At 57.8% G+C, this 20,808-nt stretch overlaps 6 protein-coding genes across 6 annotated transcripts; 3 read left to right on the forward strand and 3 right to left on the reverse strand.

Moving 5' to 3' along the window:
• Window positions 1-282: 282 nt before the first annotated feature.
• On the forward strand, window positions 283-1,907 carry TRAVEDRAFT_26696 (uncharacterized protein). Its single transcript, XM_008035396.1, has 7 exons — window positions 283-529; window positions 600-656; window positions 722-825; window positions 884-1,082; window positions 1,147-1,272; window positions 1,329-1,394; window positions 1,449-1,907. Exons 1-7 carry the CDS (start codon window positions 473-475, stop codon window positions 1,656-1,658), a joined length of 819 nt encoding a protein of 272 aa, XP_008033587.1. The 5' UTR covers window positions 283-472; the 3' UTR covers window positions 1,659-1,907.
• Window positions 1,908-1,923: 16 nt separating this feature from the next.
• On the reverse strand, window positions 1,924-2,759 carry TRAVEDRAFT_142285 (snare-like protein). Its single transcript, XM_008036379.1, has 3 exons — window positions 2,697-2,759; window positions 2,289-2,633; window positions 1,924-2,209 (listed from the first exon to the last, which is right to left on the reverse strand). The coding sequence occupies exons 1-3, from the start codon at window positions 2,726-2,728 to the stop codon at window positions 1,945-1,947; spliced, it is 642 nt and encodes a 213-aa protein (XP_008034570.1). The 5' UTR covers window positions 2,729-2,759; the 3' UTR covers window positions 1,924-1,944.
• A 643-nt stretch (window positions 2,760-3,402) lies between these two features.
• Window positions 3,403-5,755, forward strand: TRAVEDRAFT_142286 (MFS general substrate transporter; the record flags this gene model as incomplete). The annotated part of the gene is made up of 7 exons (XM_008036380.1): window positions 3,403-3,673; window positions 3,729-3,757; window positions 3,809-4,045; window positions 4,099-4,250; window positions 4,302-4,890; window positions 4,960-5,172; window positions 5,227-5,755. 7 exons carry the CDS (start codon window positions 3,406-3,408, stop codon window positions 5,641-5,643), a joined length of 1,905 nt encoding a protein of 634 aa, XP_008034571.1. The 3' UTR covers window positions 5,644-5,755.
• A 425-nt stretch (window positions 5,756-6,180) lies between these two features.
• On the reverse strand, window positions 6,181-8,363 carry TRAVEDRAFT_69431 (MFS general substrate transporter; the record flags this gene model as incomplete). Its single annotated transcript, XM_008036381.1, has 11 exons — window positions 8,074-8,363; window positions 7,799-8,009; window positions 7,638-7,743; window positions 7,518-7,584; window positions 7,321-7,401; window positions 7,219-7,268; window positions 7,066-7,166; window positions 6,814-7,015; window positions 6,654-6,748; window positions 6,304-6,592; window positions 6,181-6,241 (listed from the first exon to the last, which is right to left on the reverse strand). The coding sequence occupies exons 1-11, from the start codon at window positions 8,338-8,340 to the stop codon at window positions 6,181-6,183; spliced, it is 1,530 nt and encodes a 509-aa protein (XP_008034572.1). The 5' UTR covers window positions 8,341-8,363.
• Window positions 8,364-9,581: 1,218 nt separating this feature from the next.
• On the forward strand, window positions 9,582-10,675 carry TRAVEDRAFT_34554 (uncharacterized protein; the record flags this gene model as incomplete). The annotated part of the gene is made up of 2 exons (XM_008035483.1): window positions 9,582-10,499; window positions 10,556-10,675. 2 exons carry the CDS (start codon window positions 9,582-9,584, stop codon window positions 10,673-10,675), a joined length of 1,038 nt encoding a protein of 345 aa, XP_008033674.1.
• A 510-nt stretch (window positions 10,676-11,185) lies between these two features.
• Window positions 11,186-15,179, reverse strand: TRAVEDRAFT_114585 (uncharacterized protein; the record flags this gene model as incomplete). Its single annotated transcript, XM_008036382.1, has 20 exons — window positions 11,186-11,392; window positions 11,461-11,620; window positions 11,683-11,708; window positions 11,761-11,955; window positions 12,011-12,275; window positions 12,344-12,953; window positions 13,010-13,021; window positions 13,074-13,227; window positions 13,279-13,357; window positions 13,409-13,448; window positions 13,508-13,595; window positions 13,667-13,708; window positions 13,762-13,909; window positions 13,966-14,026; window positions 14,084-14,094; window positions 14,149-14,281; window positions 14,340-14,408; window positions 14,465-14,598; window positions 14,649-14,666; window positions 14,725-15,179. The coding sequence occupies 20 exons, from the start codon at window positions 15,177-15,179 to the stop codon at window positions 11,186-11,188; spliced, it is 2,907 nt and encodes a 968-aa protein (XP_008034573.1).
• Window positions 15,180-20,808: the final 5,629 nt, after the last annotated feature.

Below are 20,808 nucleotides of genomic sequence, written 5' to 3' on the forward strand. Positions count from 1 at the left end.
CGGCGCGCAGTCATGAAAACGCGCAGCAGAGTACTGCTTGTTGCACTTGTACTCACCCTAATGCACCCTCCATATGCTGCGGCTGTACATTATAGATAGCAGCTACTGCGACCAAAATAACAATCAAGGGCATTGGAGCAAGGGACAGTTGTGCGCAAGTACCATCGCCATGGAGGCGATCGCGCGACCCGCGATTCCCGAGGCAGCGGGCAGCTGCAGCGCCACAGCCCGCGCGTCCCATATCGCCCGCCCGCCCCCGGCGCTCGCCCCCTCGTCCTCCCACCACCACCCGCTTTCCCCCACTTCGTCGACCGGCTCGACTTTCTGTACTGCTCGCTTTCTTCTTCTAGCTCTTCTGTATACTAGCAGCCCGCTTGCTCGACGCACGTCCCTTGCCACTGCCAGTTCCCGGAGAACGCACCAGCACTTCAGTTTCCACGCACACGTCTTTCTTTGAGCAACACACGACAAGATGGCAGCGCCATACGCACCGCAGCAGCAGTGGACCCCGATCCAGAACATTGCCCTGGTGCGTTCGAATCATGTTCGGCCTGGTTGGTGTTGCGGAAGGGCGAGGGTCTGACAATGGTGGATTGCAGCGCCTGCCGATCAACCAACGCCCGACGGAGACCGTTCCGTATGATCTCCAGAGATACGTGAGTAGTCCATCACAACTGCACGCTTCCCCCAGTCAGCTCAACGGAACGATGCTCTCGCACAGTACTCGCGGGACGTCTGGGTTGCGCGGCAGCGCGCCGTACTCACCAAGGGCGCCCGCTACCTGAAGCCCCGCTTCGAAATAATCTTCACTCTCTTCATGCTCCTGTACGTCCCGCTCCTCACCACGCCTTTATGTCGATGCTTACCCAAGGGCCCGACACAGCGCCTCCTTTGCGGTCCCGATCGTCGTGTACTATCTCGTGCTGAACTCGCTGCCGCGCACAACGGAGACCTTCAACGACCACGGCCGCAACTTCTCCGTCGACGAGCAGCAGTACTGGCAGGCGCGCGCGGCGAGCATCGGCGCGCTCCTCGGTATCGTCTTCCTCGGCTGGGCCCCCTTCTTCCTCTGGAAGGCCCATGTGCGTGCCCTACTCTCAATCAGATCGCAGGTTGATGCTCACTGTCATCCGTGCATGTGTATAGGGTAAGCGTCAAGTCAACACGATGCTTCGCAAGTTCAGCGCGGAGGACGCGGCGATGGCGGGTCAGAGCGCTGCACAGGTGCCGGAATGGACGATGAAGATGCCTGGCATCGGAAGCAAGGCCATCGTACGTTTCCGCTGTCCTCGATGTGATGCCGAACATGGCTGAACGCATACCTACAGCATCTGTTCATTTCGTACCCGCGCCCGATCATGGCTACCGCATACGCGCCGGGTCAGCTTCCTCCGGTGAGTAGACAGCCTGTGATTGATCGGGTTGTCCAGTCACTGACCAGCAAACAGTACTTCGTGAACCCGCCGATGGACCAGCAGTACATCCCGTACATGGCACCCGGGCATGCGCAGGGCCAGCCCCACCACGCGCCCGTGGACAACATGCAGGGCGTGCCGCTGTACAACGACAGCGACGAGAAGATCCCGGATTACTCCGGCCCGACGTCCGACGCGTACCTCCCGCACGAGAAGGAGCGTTTCGAGGACGTGAAGGTCTGAGGCCGACACGGACGCGGCGCTCGTGTTTCCGTGACATGATGTCAAAAAGGTGGCGGCAGACACGCAGGGTTTGGTTGGACATTTGACGCGTACGTGTACTGCGGCGCTCCCCCTGTGCGGTCGGGCTGCCATCTTGTTTCCTGCTCTTGTGCTTGCTGGTCTGTGTGCTTTCGACAAGTGGACTTCACCTTCTATTGTTGCTTCGATGTATCGATTATCTTGAATGCAACCGCGTGGGCGTAGCGGGACATAGCAAGCGGCGGGCGTGCGATACGGGGTATGATGATCATTGAAAGACGGTAAGGCCGCGGACGAGCCGGTCCGTGCTCATGCGGAAGTAGTCGTTGTCGATCCCGCGCTCGCGCGAGTCGGCCTCGACGAGTGGGTTGCGCACGACGTACTCGAGGAACGGGCCGGCGTAGATCTGGCGGAGCACGAAGCGGAGCGAGTCCGCGCCGGGGTCGCTGAGCATGACGAACTTGAAGCCCGAGTGCGTCTCGTAGAGGTGGAGCTTGTACGACGACGTCTGGTAGTTGACGAAGTTCTCGTCCCTGCGGGTGGAACACGGCACACACGAGAGCAAAGATGGAGCGCTCGCGGGGAAGGGCGAAGAGGAAATGGGGTACGCACTTGCCGGACAGCTTCCTGATCATGTTCCGCAATGAGAGCACCACTCCGTACACGAGCTTCGACTCCTCGTCGAATGAGAGCGCGGACGTCGGCGCGGGTGGTTGTGGCGCGATGGGGCTGTAGAGCTGCTGGGTCGGCAGAGACGACTGCGGGCCCTCTTCGTCGCCGTGGTTCACAGCCACGACGATACCAGAGTTGGAAGAGAGGGTGTTGCGGTTGCTGACGGCGGCGCCCGGGCCCGAGGGGTAGACGGGGGCGTATACGGCGGGGAGCATGCCGCCCTCGACTGCGGTCTTCGGACGGACGGTGCGGTGCCAGTCCTGGTAGTACACGCAGGTGCAGTGTCTGTCCGGGTGCGGCTGCGTCAAGCGCATGCGCCGCTGCGGGATCAGCAACGTGCGGGCGTACCTGTCGAAGATATAGAGGCTATAGATGGTCATGATCGAGGAGAGGGCGGTGAGGGCAGGACGGAGGAGCAGTTGTGCAAGACGCGCGTCTACTCGTCCGTCGCGGGGAGCGCAGATCACCCGATGCGACCGGAAGCGGTGCACAGCCACCATGTGGCCACATATCCGAGTCCGTGCGACCTCCTCCCACTCGACCGCACCCAGAACCGCACCCGACGGCACCGAGCTCTTCATAGTTCGAACCCTGAGCTGTCGCACAATGTATAGGTGGGGGTGCAGTCCCTCTGATGAACTTCCGCGTGCTAACGGGTAGGAGACGCGAGCCCGCAACTCGGACCCTCTCTTCAAAATCGGCTTCGAATCCCGCGGCCGCCGACGCAATAAACGCACCGCCCGACCATTAGTGGCCCGCATCTTCGAGACGGCACGGCCGCTATTTTGAGACTCATACTGCATGGCCAACCCGCGCGTTGCATTGGGCGGCAAGTGTCAAGCAGATGCCATCGATGAATTTGCGTAGTGGTCGGCTAGCAGTCCGATTCGCGCAGCATCGAGGGTGCGGATATGTCGCCTGGCAGGGAGGCTGTGCCCACCATACCAATGGCTGCTACCGCGGCATCGAGACCTCGGTCTTGATCCCCTATATAACACAATGTGGCCGAGGCAACAGCGATCTGTACGTTTTCGCCCTCACCTACCACCTCAGCGTCATGATTCTCGCCTACCGCTACGTCAGGGACAAGAGACGAGCCGCGAAGGCGGCCCGCGAAGCAGAAGCTCAGGGAACTCCTGGAGCCGAGCTTCAGCCACTTGGGGCTGCTTCTTCTCATAGTCGACAGGATGCCGACTCGCAGACAGTAGCGGACTCACCCGCGGCGGCCTCGACATCCCATGGCATCTCCTCATCAACCAAGTGGAAGTTGCTGCTGATGGTAGCGCTGTTCATCCCCGTCTTGTTCGAGACACTCGACTACACAGGTCAGCATATTTTTATGATAGAAGAATAGCGTATTTACTGACGTCTTGGCACTAGTCGTGGCCACCGCGCAGGTCCATATTGCTGTACGTCAGTATTTGCTCCCAAAGACGACTCGTGCTGACTCTCTTTTGCAGTCGGTCTTCAACCGCTTGGACCTCCAGAGCTATATCGGCACAGTCTACCTCCTCACTTCGACCGTCTTCTTACCCCTCTTCGCCTCCCTCGCGGACGTATGGGGCCGGCATTGGGCGCTCCAGCTGTCGCTCATTCTCTTCGCAATCGGAAGCGCGATCAGCACAGGGTCGCAGAACATGGCTACCATGCTGGCTGGGCGCGGAGTCGCGGGCATCGGTGCGGCAGGGATGTTGTCGGTATGTCCACCAGAGTGATGCTCAAATGGCCCGCGCTGATTGTCAAGGAACAGATTTTCCGAATCATCATGGCCGACTCCAGGTCGCTCGATGACAACAACTGGCAGCAATCCCTGCTTTTCTTCTTCACCGTCGGCTACTGCATCGGACCTGTCATCGGAGGGGCACTCACTACCGTCTCCTTCCGCTGGATTTTCGCCATCAAGTATGTCTATGATAGTCCCCCAGCTCGCTCCCTTCATTGACAAGTTCTCAGCCTCCCGTGCGCTGCTCTGGCTATCGTGCTCTCATTCCTCATCCTCCGCGGTAGGACGAAGGGCCCCCAGCCGCGTAACAGCGGCCTTCCCGGATCTGAACCCGTACCCGAGACCTTCACGCAGAAGATGCTCCGAATCGACTGGATCGGCGCGCTGCTCTTCATGGGCGCCGGCATCCTGCTCCTGCTCGCGCTGAACTGGGGCTCGTCCGCCGAGTGGAACTCCGCGCGCGTCATCGTCTCCTTCGTCGTCTCCGGGGTGCTCTACCTCGCGTGGATTGCGTGGGAGCTCATGCTCGAACGTAATATCGAGGCGGATGCGGGCGCGACCGCGCGCAGGCCCGCGCTCCTATGCATGGAGCCGATGATCCCGCTCGTGCTGTTCCGCTCGGTAGACCTGTGCATCGTGCAGTACGCGACGTTCGTGAACGGGATGGTCATGCTCGTCATGTTTTACTTTGTCGCGATCTTCTTCGCGATCGTGCAGGGCCTCTCGGGCACTGAAGCGGGCACGCAGCTCATTTTCTTCGCGCCTGGGCTCGGTGCGGGCTCCCTGAGCTCCATCTTCTTGTTGAAGGTCTTGCGCCAGGTACGTCCAGGTCGGGCTGCGCTTGGGAGATAGGCACGGGCTGACCGCAGTTTTGTTATATTATCATAGCCGAAGTGGCCCATCGTCTGCGGCGGGGTCATCATGTGTGTCGGTCTCGGGCTCGTCTCGTACGGCATGAACCTGAACGACGAGAAGCTCGTGGACGGGTTCATGGCCATGACCGGCGTCGGCGTCGGGCTGTCCATCGGCCCACTCGCGGTGCACGTCCGCTTCTCCCAACCGGACGGCCGCGTCGCCGTCGTCTCCGGGCTCACCCTCTTCGTACGTCTCTCCCTCTCCCCCTCCCGTACACCTCAACTCACCCCTCTCACACAGTTCCGCTGCCTCGGCGGCACCGTCGGCCTCGCACAGTGCGGCGCCGTGCTCAACGCCAAGGTGAACAGCAGCATCCTCACGCTCGTGCGCTCCGGCACACTCGACGCCGCAGACGCCGCCGCGCTCGCGTCCGGGCTTGGCGCGGGCGTGAGCTCGCTGCAGGACATCAGCGGGCTTCCCGAGGTGGTGCAGAGCGCGGTGAAGGACGCGTTCCGGAACGGCTCGCGCTGGGCGTTCCTGTCGCTGCTGCCGTGGGCGGCGCTCGGGATGGTCGCCACGCTGTTCTTGTCGAATATCCGCGACACGGACCGGGAGGCGCGGGAGGCGCAGGCGGGTGTGGGGCAGACGCCTGAGGTCGAGAAGAAGCAGGTGAATGAGGCGACGCTGCCGGTGGTGGTGGGCGAGCCAAGGCCATGAGTGCGGCAGTGGGTATGAACTTACGAACATGTAACGAGCGTCTGCTATCTTAGGTCCTGCTCGGTAATCTCGGACATCTGGTTGACAGCGTATGGTATACCCTCTACGAAATGAAACATCGTTGTATCTAAGTGATAGTGCTGCGATGAGCAGAGTGTTTGTTGTCAGTTATACCACAGTAGGAGTTTCTGTCGTACTCAGACTCAGGATGAATGGCAAATCCCAAGATGCCGCGACGTCTTCTAAGCTATGGCAGAAGTGTGTGTCGCGATGGATCGTGATGAGGTCGTCGCTCGCAAGCAAACGTGATGCTTCTGGTTATACGTTACTGTCCGGTATTTGGACACTCAATATATTACTATACGACTCGTCAAGGATAGAGCGATGATACTCGCTATTGCGTAAATGTCATTCAAACCACATCATCTAAGATGGAGAATTAGGTATATGTACTATAGCGTTGTCGCACGTCGCTGAACGACCTGCAAGGGTAACAAATTTTCACAGAAGGACCGCAAACATCGCACTCTGCACCGGTCACGCCACAGCAAAACGAGAGTTCGCGCGGAGCTTCCCGCCAGTCCTGTAAAAGATAAATCTATGTAGCCCAGTCAGCTTCCATCCGATTCCCCAACCACAAAACTGCAGCTGCAAACTCACGGTAAAGGCGACATGAGCGTCGTCAGCCCCGCAAGCAAGGCAGTCGCCCCAACGGTGCCCAGCCGATGGTACATCTGCCCCGCGAACAGCGGGAACACGGCCGCGAATGACGAGCGCAGCGCGCTGTTCGCCGCCATCGCGGACGCTGCGATCGGCCGGTACGCGGTCACGAGGTACGTGAACACGCCCGTGTAGATGTAGTACATGCCCGCGCCGAAGATGCCCGAGCCGATGATGGGGCCTATCCAGTGCGCGCGCGGGTATGTCGTGAATGCCATGACGAAGAGGCCTATGGAATGAGACGGGGATTAGCTTGCTGCTAGGGGGGAGCAGAGGGAGAGGAGACGTACCGATGGGCGCGATAATGCCGCCGGGCTGGGCGATGAGGAGGTGCACTTCCGGGGGCGGGTGGCCACCGTGCTTCTCGGCCTCTTGACGCACGCGGCTGGGTTGGTAAGATGGATTAGGACTGGGTTGCGAGACACGCGGGGTGGGGGGTATGGATCGTACCTATTCCAGTATGGCTGGGTGGACAGACCAGCGATGACGCCGACGCCGATGCCGATGAAGGCAAGCCCGGTCGACTGGATGTTGAACCCGTGGATCTCCTGGAAGATGATAGGGAAGGCCTGGAAGGCGAGGTATAGGATTCCGAGCAGGAGCGCGGACCAGACGTCCAACGCGAGAGCCATGCGGTCGAACATGAGGAGCTCTGCGAAAGTCGGTTAGGGACTGCCGCGAGGAAGTGCGGGTGACACTTACTGAAAGGCGTTGAACAGCTGAACAAGATCATGCGGGCCAGGCTATCTTCTGAACGTTCCAGCGGCGCATAGTATCTGTTATCTCCGGTGGTCTTGCGGAGTCTGGTGCGAACGTCAGAACGTGACATCATTTTGTTATGGTCAACTGTCGTACTTTTGGGCCTTGCGTTTCACGATAACCGGGGCGTACGTCTCCGGAACACACTGTAAACACCGATGAGCGACAACAGGTGGACAGGGGACGGAACAAACGTACGAAGGTGAGCAGAATACACAGTACGAATTGCCAGATGAGGAGCACCCGGTAGCACCACCTCCAGTCTGCGTTCTGTCGCAGCGATCAGCAAGCCTACTCACCTATGAGGGCGATGTCTCCAAATATGCACGAACCTGTACCACGAACCTGGGCAGGTATAATCAGTGCCGAATACATCGGAACCGGAGTTATTAAACGTACCCCGCCATAACAGGACCTAACACCGGACCGACAAACTGCGACAACGTGTACACCGCCATGGGTCTATATAAACTTGTATCAGGATCGGACGTTCTAGAGGGTGAAACCATCCTTACGTTCCGACATTACGGTTATCGAAGAGGTCACTAACACTCCCTCCTGCCACACTAAAGAATGCGGAACTGCACAGGCCGGTGATGAAACGGAAAACGAGGAAGGTCGCTGCGACACACGGGTTGTCAGCAGTGTGAGCATGGCGAGGTGCTTGATTACTTACCGATGTCTGGAGGGAAGGCAGTCGGCCATGTGAACGCAAAGAAGAGCCAATACGACACTTGATAGATGACGTTCCGCCCGTAGAGCTCTGAAAGCGGACCGACGAACAGGGGGCCGATGCCCAGCCCGAGCACGTACAGGCTCACGCCGAGGATCGTCACTTCCTGCGAGGCGTGTAGATCGATTGCAAGGCCCTGCTCCGTGAACGCCGCCTGGAGATAGGAAAGTATTTAGCATGGCATATAGAAAGGAGGTTTACAGAGAGATCGAACGCACCATTGAGCTATCAAATGTGACGCACAGTGTAGCCGTGGAGATTACGAGAACGGCGAGCCACTTGTGCCACAGGCTCAGGAACTTCGGATCGTCCGCCGGCTCTAGCTTGACTTCGAAGGCGTCCGAAGCCTTGCCATCGTCGCCGGCGACGGGTGCATGCGCCTGGCTCTTCTCGACATCTGCGCCCGCGGTAACCTCAGATTCTTGGGAAGACATTCGGACGTGGTGCGCTGCTATCACCTGGAGCGTAGGGTGCTGAAACCGCATCTCGTCTGCTGCTAGGCCTTATATATGCAGGTACGGCCCCCGAGGCGAAACCTGGGGGCTAGCCGAGCGGGGGCCGCTGCAGCCTAGAAAAATGAGGCATGGGGTAGGTTAATGGTACTTACTACTCTGGTACTCAGCGGTTGATCAGCGGCGTCATCGAGCGGCGGCCAGGCGGAAAACGGTATACTCGATCGGGCTACACGTGGAAGCGGTGGCCTGCGTCCGCCGCCCTAGCGACTGCTCGAGGCAAAAGCACAAACAGCCCTTGCGCGATTTCGCCAAGTCCGTTTTCGCACGGGCCCCGCCGTCCAAAGGGCGCCGGACACGCTCACCGACGGAGTTCTTCGGAGCTCCAATCTCCGGGCGGATCGTTGACGCGCAGGTCCGGCCGCGCAGAGGCGCTGGACTCGGGAGCCGCGGTTTCGTGCCTGCACTCAGCGGAAACAAAGAGGTCGACGTGCCACATAGACTACGATGTGTTGAAGCGTGTCGAACTGCGTTGAGGCAGAGATGCATCTGATTATTGATATTGTCAGGCTATGGTGACAACGCAATGTCACCGGCGGGGTGCGCCGGAGGATGGCGTCGACGAGTTCTAACGCCCCGGGCGACGAGTGCATCGACATCCATATCTACCTAGTGAATCTGTCACGACTGTTAATTCCACAAGAGTGCAAGTGCAGACGAGTGCGAATGTGTAACTTGGAGGAGCTGAGGAACGGCTACCGTCGATCGACTTATGAGTACGCGAAATTGAGGGCGATCTCGGATCAGATCTCGCGTCAGATGGTGCCAGATTAGGCAGGTCCTCCAGTTGGACGACTCTCCTTCTCACCACCACCATGAAGACGTCGGAGGGTATCCTTTCGCTCGATCCTGATTCTCTCCTTCTCATACTGGAGTTTTCTCGCGCACGACGATGTTTGAGCAAGATTTCTGCTACCTGTCATCAGCTTCGTGGCTTGTCCATGCCCGTTCTCTTCGAGCAAATTCGCCTTCTGCCAAGCCATTTCACCCAGGAAACTTTCATTCCCGAGAGTATCAGGCCGCATGTTCGGTGCGTATGAACACAAATGCAGTCTACTTACATCAACTGATTATAGATCAGAACTGTTGAGTTCACTCGCGAGTACCAATTCGCGCGCCTCCGACATGGAGAACACTGGCATGAGCGGCTGATAACCGTTCTCCCCATGCTTGATATTCCTGACTATCAATTTCTCCTTGATGCCCTGCGCGGAATGGGACGCCTACGTAATCTCGTCGTCAACACGTCGTTTAACCAAGGTCTCCCATTCTATATCCTGAACGCTATCCTCTCGACTCCTCAGCTCGAGTCTGTTCAGTTTGGCCCGTCAATGTGCTACCCGGTGAAACTCGATCCAAGTTTCCCAAAGGATCTTCAATTTACGAGTCCTGTTTGCTCTTTGACCTCATTCCGCCGAACCCTCCAGAGCTTTGAGAGATATTCGCGGGCACAAGCCGAGGCGGATCTTCTCCATTGCCTGTTCAACCAATTCCACCATACACTTCAAATAGCAGAGATGCCAAGCGACACTGCGCCTCTCAGAGTGTTAATCAACAATGACTGGCCCTGCCTCCGCGAGCTCATTCTACGTGGCGGATCGCAGCAATCATCCAAGCCGATGGTCCAGATCTTGGGACGTATGCCAAACCTTCGCGTCCTCAAGCTCGAACTAGCGCAGCGCTCTGGGGAGGGTCCTCGCCGTGTGTGTCCTCCGGGTTGGGCAGGCGGCTTCCCATGGCCAAACTTGGAGGTCTTGACCGTATCCTACCCCCACCCAGACGATGGACTATACGCGCACTTACCGAGTAGCCTGCAAGAGTTGACCCTCCGGTGCTTCCCTCGCCACTATGTAGCCACTGCTACGGGAAAAGAGGGCGATTTCATGAGAAGACACATGTACGACTCTGGATGGTGTTCGTCGCTCCCCTCGTCGTCTGCCGAGATACTGGGCGTCCTATGTCGCTGTAGCTCGTCCCTCGTTTGTCTTCGGCACCTCGACATCGAGTTTGAGGAGTCCGACGAAGACATTCAGCTTTTGCGCTACATTGCGACCGCATTTTCGACACTGACCTTCCTTCAATTTCTTCGTTACCGCAAGAGTTCGGAGCACCCTCAACATACTACGTCTTGTGTGAGTACAACTGAGACTTCCATCCATTTATTTCCTACTGATAGTATGCACGGAAGGCTGACCTCGGGCATGCCCTCGCGCCTCTGACGCATCTTCGACTTCTTCGAGTTCATCTCGATTTGGAAGATACGGACGACGCAGGAACAGTCGGAGAGGCGCTCTCCGCGCTCGCGTGACTCCTCGACCTGACCGTACGGTTTATTTGCTCCCTTACGCTTCCACCGCAAGGACCCAATGATTGGAACGCATATCGTATCCTGCGCGATCCTGGCACCGGTGAAATGGTCACACTCGAGGATACGGACCACTATTACGCACGGCTTGACGGGTGCCGGTGCGTGCTCGCATTGTGTGTGCTCACCACCGCCAGCTCACCCGTTCTATCTAGCACATCGGCCGAATGGACTGCCTACCATCGCTCTGTGAGCAGACGTGTACCGCTACAGGTGGTATATCCTCCATATTCAATCTAAACACATACTATCTGTGCTCAAACGCCCGTGTCGTCGTCGCGCCACAATGGAGACGAGTCTTAAATGTCCCGTTACGTAGTTTTACGACTACACTATGTACCCCCCCCCGTTCATCTGCTCCACTCCATGTACCCTGCAACGTGTCCTTGGCTATAAAGATGGATTGTCTTGGGTAACGGTCACAACGGCAAGCGCAGCAAGCTAACCGCTAGATCAGACGAAGATATCCACCGCCTCCTGCCGCGGCGAGATCACCGCAATGACCTTGCCCGCGAAATCGAGCAGGTCGCCGCCCACGGTCGCCACCAGGTCCTGCTCGCGCGCGTCCAGTCCCAGCCCCAGCAGCTTCTCCACGTTCGAGGACACGAGCGCGAACGTGCCCGCCTTGTCGATCACGCCCGGGCCAGCGTCGAGCGCCGCCTGGACATACGCACCGCCCGTTAGCTAACACAGGGCGGAAGAATCAGAGAGTGGGGGAGGCTCACCACGCCGGCGTCGAAACGCAGGTTGCGGACGGACCAGGACGCCATGTCGGGCATGCCGGGGTTGCTGAGCGCGGCGATGCCGCGGGGCCCGAGCCCGACGGTCACGTTGTGCTTAAGGAGGTGTCCGACCAGGCTGTCTGCGCTGAGCGGCGGGCCGGGGAGACTAAGTCAACGGATATTTTGTCAGTAGTGTGCAGGATGTTTGGGTGAGCAGCGCTCGCTTACACTCGGCGGTCGTCCCATGTGAAGGGCTATACAGACAATATCAGTATCAGGGAAAGAGCGTGCAGGGAATAAACGTACGAAGGACCGTGATGGCGTTACGATCACGCCAACGTCCGCCTCAGCTAGTTCGTCCGCGAGCAGGTGCGCCTCCGTTGCGCTCGCAATCGTGAGCTTGAGCTTTGTCCTAGTTTGCGCCTCCACCTCCTTCTTGAGTGCAATAAGCGTAGCGATGATATCCGCGCTTCCCACGTTGACGACCAGCGGAACCTCGCCCTACATAACACAATAAGCCATTCGCCGCGGTGGCCACAGCACGGGACGCACACACCTTCGAGACCTTGCTGAACCACGCAGCCACCTCTCCCTCCGCATCTCCGACGAGGAGCCGGCGGAGCGTCGCAATCTTCGTGCTCACACTCGGAATCGCATCCGCATGCGCGAGCGTAACATGTACCGCAACGACATCGCGCACAATCGCCCCGCGCGCGAACCGGTGCGGCGCCCCAGGCGCGAACGCCACGCTCAGCCCGCTCAACCATGAGTCGTGCGACGGCGCGGTGACACTCAGCGTCACCCCAGACCGATACGCGAGCCTGCGCAAGGGCGGTCAGCATCAGTGAATCTGCAAGAGAGATGCTGGACAGGCATGGGTGGGACCTACAGCGCATTCCGCGTCCCGAACTGGAGGCCGTCCGCCGCGCGGCCGATGTACCCCGCCTTCCCGAAGAGGGACGGCTGATTCGGGTCGAGCGGGTCGACGACGGGTCCGTCCGCGGTCGAGGACTCCATCGCGATCTCCGCGAGGCCGAGCGAGGAGCCGTAGCTGACGAGCCCGGGCTGGATCGCGCCGCCCTGCAGGTCCAGGACCTCCGCGTCTGAGCTTGCGAGGTAGGTCGCGCAGGCGGAGCCGCGTTCGGCGCAGATCACGCGTCCTTGGGAGACGACGACCGTGCTTGGGGCACCCGCTGATCCAGTTGTGGGTCCAAGGGCGAACAGATCGACGAGTGTGCCCGTGGCGTCCTTGGTCCAGAAGCTTGAGATGTTCGTGAACACGACGACGTCCGCGCGCCGTTTGGGCTCTAGAGGCGGCAGGCCCTCGTACTTGACAGCTTCTGCCGCTTCCCGGGAGAAGTCGGGGGAGGTGGGCGCGTGTTGGTGCGCATCGGGCTTGGGAGCGACGTGCGCGTGGGGGAGCTGCAAGATGCCGTCGATAAACACTTGCGTGGGCGTTGCGCCTAGCGACAGCGGGTGGCTGTCCCAGAGGACGACGTCTATCCTCGGCAGCAGTTTGAGCCACAGAATTCTCAAGCATAGCGTGGTCGCGCACCTGCATCGTAACCTGACAAAGTCGGTAAGCGACAGGGCAAGCACTTCGGGTTGTAAGTGCGTACCTTTGGCAATAAAACCAATGCGGTGGTCGAGACCGAGCACCTTCACTGGCGTGCTGATAACAGACGCAAGTGCGATGTTCTCCGCGAGTCCAAAGTGATGCGCGATCGCGGCTTCATGCACCAGGTTTCGGGAGACGATGGCAGAATGGTCTGACTAGAGCAATATTTCAGAATGAAGCCATTCGAGAGCGATGACCCAGCACACCTTCATGACTACATCGATACCTTCATCCGCCAGAACCCGTGGCGCAAACTCGGAGTGGCGGTAGGCCTCGCGCTTGTATCTGGATGCAATCCATCAAGTCAGGCCGGAGAGGGAAGACAGCCATGCTCACCTAGCAAATGTAGAGAACATCGCTATGGCGGGAACATTCTCTGAGAGCAACTCATATCCATAAGATGCCCCGTGTCACAATAGCATACAGTAGACTCACTATATGCTCGCTTCAAGACTTCTGGGACGAGATAGGCCTCGTGTGCGTGATGGAACGCAGCGACCGGGAACTGGAACTCATTGGAGATCTGCAAAGTCCGCCCCAAAACGCGTTAGCACAAAGACGGGAAGGCCCGCGACTCGAATGACTTGCCCTGACGAAGTTGTCGATGTCGAGTGCCTCATAGCAGTGTGTTTGCACCTGCGCGCCCCGTCAGTCACCAGTCCACAAGGTCACGCTAGGACGCCGCATACCTTGACGCGCCCTCTGAGAATCTCGACGAGGCTCTCCCATTGTAGGTTCTCCGGAAAGCTTTGGTCCTTGATAGCATTCCACTCCCCGGCGAGCGCCTTGGAGCAGTATGTGTCTTGTTCCACCTTGATTTTCCGTGCGGTCTCGTAACTTGGAGCGATGAGGATCGCACGCGCACGAAGATACAAATTCAAAATAGGACTCACGCATCCCGAACGGCCCATACCGTGTCCATACGTGTGCTTTGGTAATACCGCGGGTTCTCGCCTTAAGCATACTCTATGAGCACCAGCCTCCGAGCACCGCGAACGAGTGGAGGCATACCGCATGCATGTCTGCGCGCCCTGAGTTAGCGCGTGACATACCCTAGATTGTGCCGACCAACTTACTTCATGTGCCTCCAGCGAGGTGGCGCTGCAGGGTCGACATGGGACCCGTTCAAGCCGAAGGGCGGTTCGAGCAGCATCGAGGTCGGCGAGCGCTCGTGCGTGGGACGGAGCTTGATAACATAGCCCTGGCCAGCTGCACGGTAGTGTGAGTCGGCCGTGAACCATGCAACTCGCCAACGCCACGAACGTACCTATCGCATTGAGAGAACCCGGGAGTACGAGGGATGTGGTGACTCCGCCCGCAACCGCGTGCACATAGCCTGAAAATACGACGCGATCAGAGTAGCGTCTTTCTGGAACCAGAACATACACTGACTCTCATCGTGAGTGTTCAGTGCATCCAGAGCGCGAAGCCATGGCACGATGGGACCCTTGTACGAGTTCCCGTCGTCAGCTCCACTTAGAGCAGGTGCCGCTCCGACGCCAACGTGGGAATGAAGATCGATTACGCTGCGGACAAAGTTCGATGAGATGTCAAGACTACGGAGGAGGATACGCACCCTGGGGTAAGCCATGCTCTAAATTATATTTTGGGTGAGTAAACGTCGCTGTTTAGGAACACTCGTTACGACATACCCATTTGCTTCGATGGTCGTGATGTTGGTATACTTCGCCCATGACTCGGGCGATACGTCAGATACGGACTGTATCAAACCCTTCTCCAAGAGGACGTCTCCCTTCAACACCTGGGCACCACCCGCGCGACCCGTCCAGATAGTTGTGTTCCGGATGAGCACCGGTCCAGTCCCCGGCTGGTACCTGTCGGATTGAGTTCGCATGTGGAAGTCCGCAGGAGGCCCTGGCTGCAGTTGCAAGGACCTGCATTGATTGAGGACCGCCTGTGCGTCCAGAGGGAGGGTCTCTGTGCGGTGCTCCCGGGATAGGCCTTGGAAGACCGTATAGAAATACACGCCAGAAACCGCCGCGAGACAGAGCAGCGTGCTGAGGGGCCTGAGGCTCCTGGAGCGGCGCCGGGAAGGAGGAGCGTAGAGCTCCAAATGAGGGAGCTCCTTGTCGGGTGCAAAGGCCATTGACATGATGTCCGAATGCAGGAAGCTGTCAGAGAAACCAAGTTAGACTAACTAGCACCATGAAAACCAAGATTGTAGTGAGTATGTCAGGCTGCAACGAGGGCGACGATGAAAAAGCTACAACAGCTCCGATAAGCCTGACGAGTTTCTCATAGCACTTGACGTGCACCTTGGGACTCCCGTGGGGCTTATCGTCCTGCCGTCGCGGAAGCTAGGTTCGATACAGTGGAGGACTTACGAACTACGATTGCGACTCAGCACAAATGCGCTGCCGGCTTGTTCGCGAAGACCCAAGCTCGCAAAGTCGTCCTTTGGAAACGCTTGTGAAACGGGACCGACGTCGACGTGCAGATGTGGGTGACGCGAGCGTCGCCATTCGATGCGCCATCCCACACGAACCGCCCGAGCCTGAGAGACGCGACGTGACCCCATCACGCCTCCCCAATCACGTGCTTGTGACCCTCGCGGTTCCAAAAACATGGGGCCGCGACTCTTCCTGCCTCTTCCTCTCCTTCGTCGCGGCGGACCCAAGAGCAACGAAGCTTTGGCGACTTTCTGTCTCTTTCTGCGGTGTTCCAACAATTGCTATCGCGTATCCTCGGCACCAACTTCCAAGACTTGCGCGCGGATCTTTCGATACCGTAAGGTATGCCCACCTCAAACTCGACTACGTGTGACGAGGCGTTACCTATCACGTGCCCCACCCCAATCGCAGTCACTTTCCTCTTTAGCGCTCTTTTTTCGAGCTTGCCGCCCGTACTCAACCTCGAATGGGATCCAATCGAACCCACTTTCGAATGATTTTCTTACTAGATCTTGTAGCCAAAAGGGCCCTCCACGATATCTAGTAAGCAAAATATCGAAAATGCGCTTGGGCCGACTCGCATTCGACGATCTTTGCCGTTTCCCCGCCAAGCGTGACAATTTTGGTCACCTGACGTGGTCGAGTCTGTGGTGGGCATACCTTACATAACCAACGCATGATCCGACCGCGAACATCGACCACCTGCCACCCAGTGCATGAGCCTCGATGTCGTCCGCCGCAAGAGAGCCTGGTTTCAGAGGATATCCTTAGGAGACTGGCGCGTTTTCTGAGTAACCCAGCATGATCTAGCCGTTTACGGTGGCCGGAGACGCAGACCTCCAAGTCGATTGGAGGTACTCCATGGTTTATTCCAACATTTACACTGAGCTCTCTGCCACATCCTCTGCGTATGCCTCTACTGCACTCTGTCCGATAGCATCCCCTCACAGATCATTGATGCACCTTCTCGGTCTACGCAAAGTTCTCGGTGAGTAAAGTTTTCGTTGGCATGCACTCTAATCGTACCTTTCAGAGCTGTACGTGACACCTCACTCGTCCGACCGAGGTGGTAGACAGTGAGGAGGAGCACCGACGCACGGCGCAATGAGCTCGCGGCGCGCGACTTGGCCCCCTGCGGCCACTGGTCTTTTTTTTTGGATCTGGTATTATGTTGTACAAGTACTGCGGCCACTGGTCCAGCGACCGTGGACGCCGTGAAGACTGCGACGAGGAAGAGGAGCTTGCTGATGATCTGCATAGTCGGTTCTTAGGGACGATTGGCGGCGGTTCCCCGTGATGATGCTGCAACTTATATGGCCAGAGGTCAGCAGTCTGCGCCAACATGTCATTCCCCCCATGCTGACATCCGCCCCGGCTTTGTCGCGTCGCGTACGTGACCAGGCGTCAGTGGCATACAGAAGCAAGAAATCGGAACGTAATTTTGCGGTCTATGCTTCAGGGCACTCCGTTATCTGCTTGGCACTTTCTCCAAAACCCCTGATCACATTGGCTGCATGGGTGGGAAGTCCTGCCAGGTACGTCCCCATGCCATGGCGGTGACAGATGCGCGCGCGCTGCCAAAGCGTGATCTCCGAGTCCGACAACGCTGCACTTCACGAGCTGCGGCGCTTGTCATCTGCAGCCTGCCTGGCCGACGTTGACGGGACTTTTAGCTCCTTGCATGTCGATGGGCGGAGAAATGGGACACAGAATCTCAGCACCGCAATCGGTCGTACGTCTCCGAATTTCAGTGCAAGTTGTTACAAATTGATTTACGCGATCACGACACAGATTGTCCCTCAAAGGCGTAGGAGCCGAGCTGAACCGCGCTACATCCGACCGCCCCTCAGCTCATGACGTGCTCCAATATACCATCGGGCGGCTCACCTGTGGACGATGCCTTCGAGGTGGTCATACCACTTCGCGGGGGTTGATGCAGTTCGGCGCAACGCCGCGTTCACATTGAACGTCGCTCTCCAGCTGCGCAGTCGGCGTGGCGACCGCAGACGCTGCGAACAGGGCTACGAGGACGAGGAGCTTGGCGATAATCTGCATGGTGTGGGTTTGGTGAGGCTCACAACGTCGTAGCAGTCTAGTTTATACTCATCCATCGGCGGCCGGGTCCCTCGACGAGCGTTGTCACGAAGGCGTGTGCCAGGGAATGCCGTGGCAGGGCTGAGGTGCGTGTGTGCTTTGGAGCGTCGGACAAGCTCTGTTTTGCTGCTTTATCCAACGCTATGTGATGTGGCCGAGCAGTCAGAGTTCAGAATCTGCGAGCTCAAGTCGACGCACAGATACCACGAGGAGTGAAGATGCTAGTATTGAGTTTCAAATCATGTGGGGGCGTGCAATTGCCTCCAACACCGCAAAAATACTGTTTCGGCAAACATTGCCTTCATGGGCCTCGAGTGTTGGTTACGAGCAGGTGAGTTCGGCGTAAATCGATGAGTATATGCGAAAGTCTAAGCCGCCGGCCCAACTCGAACCACGGCGGAACCCTCGATGTGAACGACACACGTACGAAGCCGCGCCACCTACCGCATGCCGCACGATGCCTGTCGTCCCTGCCCATGTAACTATGTTATCTCCATGTCATCTTGGCATCGCCGGACACCTGCTTCACGGAACCATGGACGCCCTATCTCCCCTAACACGGCCGTGGAACCCGGGCGCCGAGGTGAGCATGCCACCCATATCCTGTCGAGAGCACGCGTAACCGATGTCGACGGCCTGACAGATGGTATTGGGACCGTGCAACCTCGATGTCTGATATGATCGCGGGCGGTCGCGCGTGTCCTCAGCAAGAGTCCACGGATGTCATAGACCCCGCGCGTGATATATCCTCGTTGAACCGGGAGGTACACGGCCGGCGGCATGTAGGCACCGGGGGTTGCTAATCCCCTGCTCGCTATCGGGTAAGTGCTGAGGGTACGACTGTCACTGTGTACATGTGAACGCTTACGGCAAACCTGCAGGCGAACCAGGGTGCGCCCTGGCTGCATGAGGATAACGCCTCGCCTGTGCACTTGCCGGAGGAGCGCTGCCATGGCCGTCCGCGGCATCCGCCAGCGAGATCAAGGTTGAACAAGTGTATGAATTGGATAATGCCATGAACTGCCATTATACCATCCACCAATGCCGGGAAATTATATTGCAAACAGCACCCACTACACGCCCACCCATCACTCCCTTCGACTCCACTCCACTAGGAGCGCACGCATGAAAGCAATACAGGTGGTTCTGAAACAGTACGTCAGACATGTTCAGCAGGCCAGTAGGCATTTTATCAGGCTCTTACCTGCGCTCTCAGTCTGCTCCTATTCGAGTGCGCCGGTCCCGTCGCACGGGCAGGGACTCGTGACACAGACGCAATGAGGTAACTCTGCGTCGTGCGGGACGGCGACGGCCGCTACGGCGAAGAGAGAAGCGATGATGAAGAGCTTCGTGGCGATCTGCATGGTGTGAAGTGTGTTGGGAAGACCGGTGAGGTTCTGTGGTAGGCTCTTTTAGTGACATTCTCACCACGCCTCGTCTAACACTGGTCACACAGTCCGTCTGGCATGACACTCGCTAAGAATATTGGCAACGCATGTCAAAACTGCTCCCCTGGGCGGTGATGGACGCAGGTCGTACTAGGGGGCCGGGAATTTGGCAGGTATTGCAGATGGGCGTATTCATTTCGCCCATTATGGGCGCGAGATACTCGAATGATTCCGAGGTACGTCGGAAATGATGTGTACTAATTTATACGCTCTCATCACGGTCTTCACAGAACTTGAGTGACAATCACTTTGGCAGAAGTAACAAGCCTGAGGTACATAGTCCCATTCATCCTTCCGCCAGGCCCGACGCGGATGGGCTTCGGATCCCGTCAGCGAGTCCTTCCACGACAGTATCAAGTCCTTGCTCCCCTGGATCGGTGAATGTCAGGCTCAAAGTCTCTCGCGAGCTCCCGATGTTCAACGCATACCTCGCACTTCTACTAGCGGCTGTCCCCACACGGGCACGGGTCTATCGCGCATACGGTGCAGCGGGGTGCCTCTGGAGCGGCGATGACGGCAGCGGCAAAGAAGGCGGCGACAAGAAGAATCTTGTTGAGGATTTGCATCGTGCGAGATTCTGAGGTGATTTGCGAGCGGCGATAGAGAAGGAGTAACGGCCGACATACCATTCAGCGGACGTTATATATTCTCCCGCACAAGACTACGAAGGCTCGACCGCGCGCCCGCGCGTGATGGGTGTTGACGAAGAGGGCGGAGGCGTGCATCCGAAATGATCTCATGACAGATACGAGGACCACGGATGTCAACGTTAACGGTCGGGTTTATTGGCAGACACCGCGGTCTACTGCTGCCGAGATTCGCAAAAACCAAAATGTGCGTTCATACTGTGTGTGCCTGAGATACGAATCATGCCAATGAAGGATTCAGACGAGTGAGCAGATGAGCTCGCCGTGTCTCCGACAGCAACTGAGCGGGGCCACGAGTCACTATCCAGAATAACACGACTGTTTGCCAGCACGGAGAACTTAGTATACTACTAGTGGCGGAATATCAACGCCTGCTCATTCCCTCCTCGACCTTTGCTAGGAGATTGAAGCTGCGAAACTATACGGTAAATATTAGCCACGGGCGATAAGGGCCTGCACTTACTAGTACTAGTACTTTCGCGAGTATCGACAATTTTGTCAGCATGGACAGCTGCTCAAGATGCAGGCGCAGTGCGGTAGGTCCGCTTCGAGCGCGATAGCGACGGCGGCAACCGCGGAGGAGAAAGAGACGAGGATGAGGAGCTTGCTAAGAATCTGCATGGTGCGGGGTGTACTAGCGAATGCAATGCCGTGTGAGTGAGGCTTGATGCTGGCGTTCGCCGCGTTATAAAGACCCCTCGAGTTCTGCAGGCACGGCGGCTGCAGTACTAGTACTGCCCACCCCGGAGGTACCCAGGATCACGCAGGGTCTAGACGAAGACACATGTCCATATATTCCCCCTGAAAGATGCGAGATGTCAAACACCAAAAGAAATTGGCAGGTAGTGGAGCCGCGTGAATCCGTCAGATTTCCCCGACTGTATCAAGTCGAATCCGGCCATGAGCATTCGTCGCACTCCGGACACGGATGAAGCATAACTTCATGCACATCGAGGCACACGAATACATTTCATCTTCCAGGAGGACAGTGACACCACTCTCACGCCAACGACTCCTTCCCCAGCAACAGACGTAGCTTCACCAGGGTTCCTATGCACTATACGTACGAAGATCAGACCCGTTTGTGAACGCATTAACATTATACGAACTCACCCCATAGGTCTACAGGCCCGCCA

The sequence above is a fragment of the Trametes versicolor genome (assembly GCF_000271585.1).
Source record: "Trametes versicolor FP-101664 SS1 unplaced genomic scaffold TRAVEscaffold_2, whole genome shotgun sequence".
Classification (NCBI taxonomy): domain Eukaryota; kingdom Fungi; phylum Basidiomycota; class Agaricomycetes; order Polyporales; family Polyporaceae; genus Trametes; species Trametes versicolor.

Bases quoted from the DNA above. Each gene is read 5' to 3' on its own strand.
- TRAVEDRAFT_26696 (XM_008035396.1), top strand. From the start codon at position 473: ATGGCAGCGCCATACGCACCGCAGCAGCAGTGGACCCCGATCCAGAAC. The intron at 657-721 runs GTGAGTAGTCCA...GCTCTCGCACAG, and splicing joins CGTATGATCTCCAGAGATAC to TACTCGCGGGACGTCTGGGT. The intron at 1,273-1,328 runs GTACGTTTCCGC...GCATACCTACAG, and splicing joins GCATCGGAAGCAAGGCCATC to CATCTGTTCATTTCGTACCC.
- TRAVEDRAFT_142285 (XM_008036379.1), bottom strand. From the start codon at position 2,728: ATGACCATCTATAGCCTCTATATCTTCGACAG. The intron at 2,634-2,696 runs GTACGCCCGCAC...GCACCCGGACAG, and splicing joins AGCCTCTATATCTTCGACAG to ACACTGCACCTGCGTGTACT. The intron at 2,210-2,288 runs GTGCGTACCCCA...TTCCACCCGCAG, and splicing joins ATCAGGAAGCTGTCCGGCAA to GGACGAGAACTTCGTCAACT.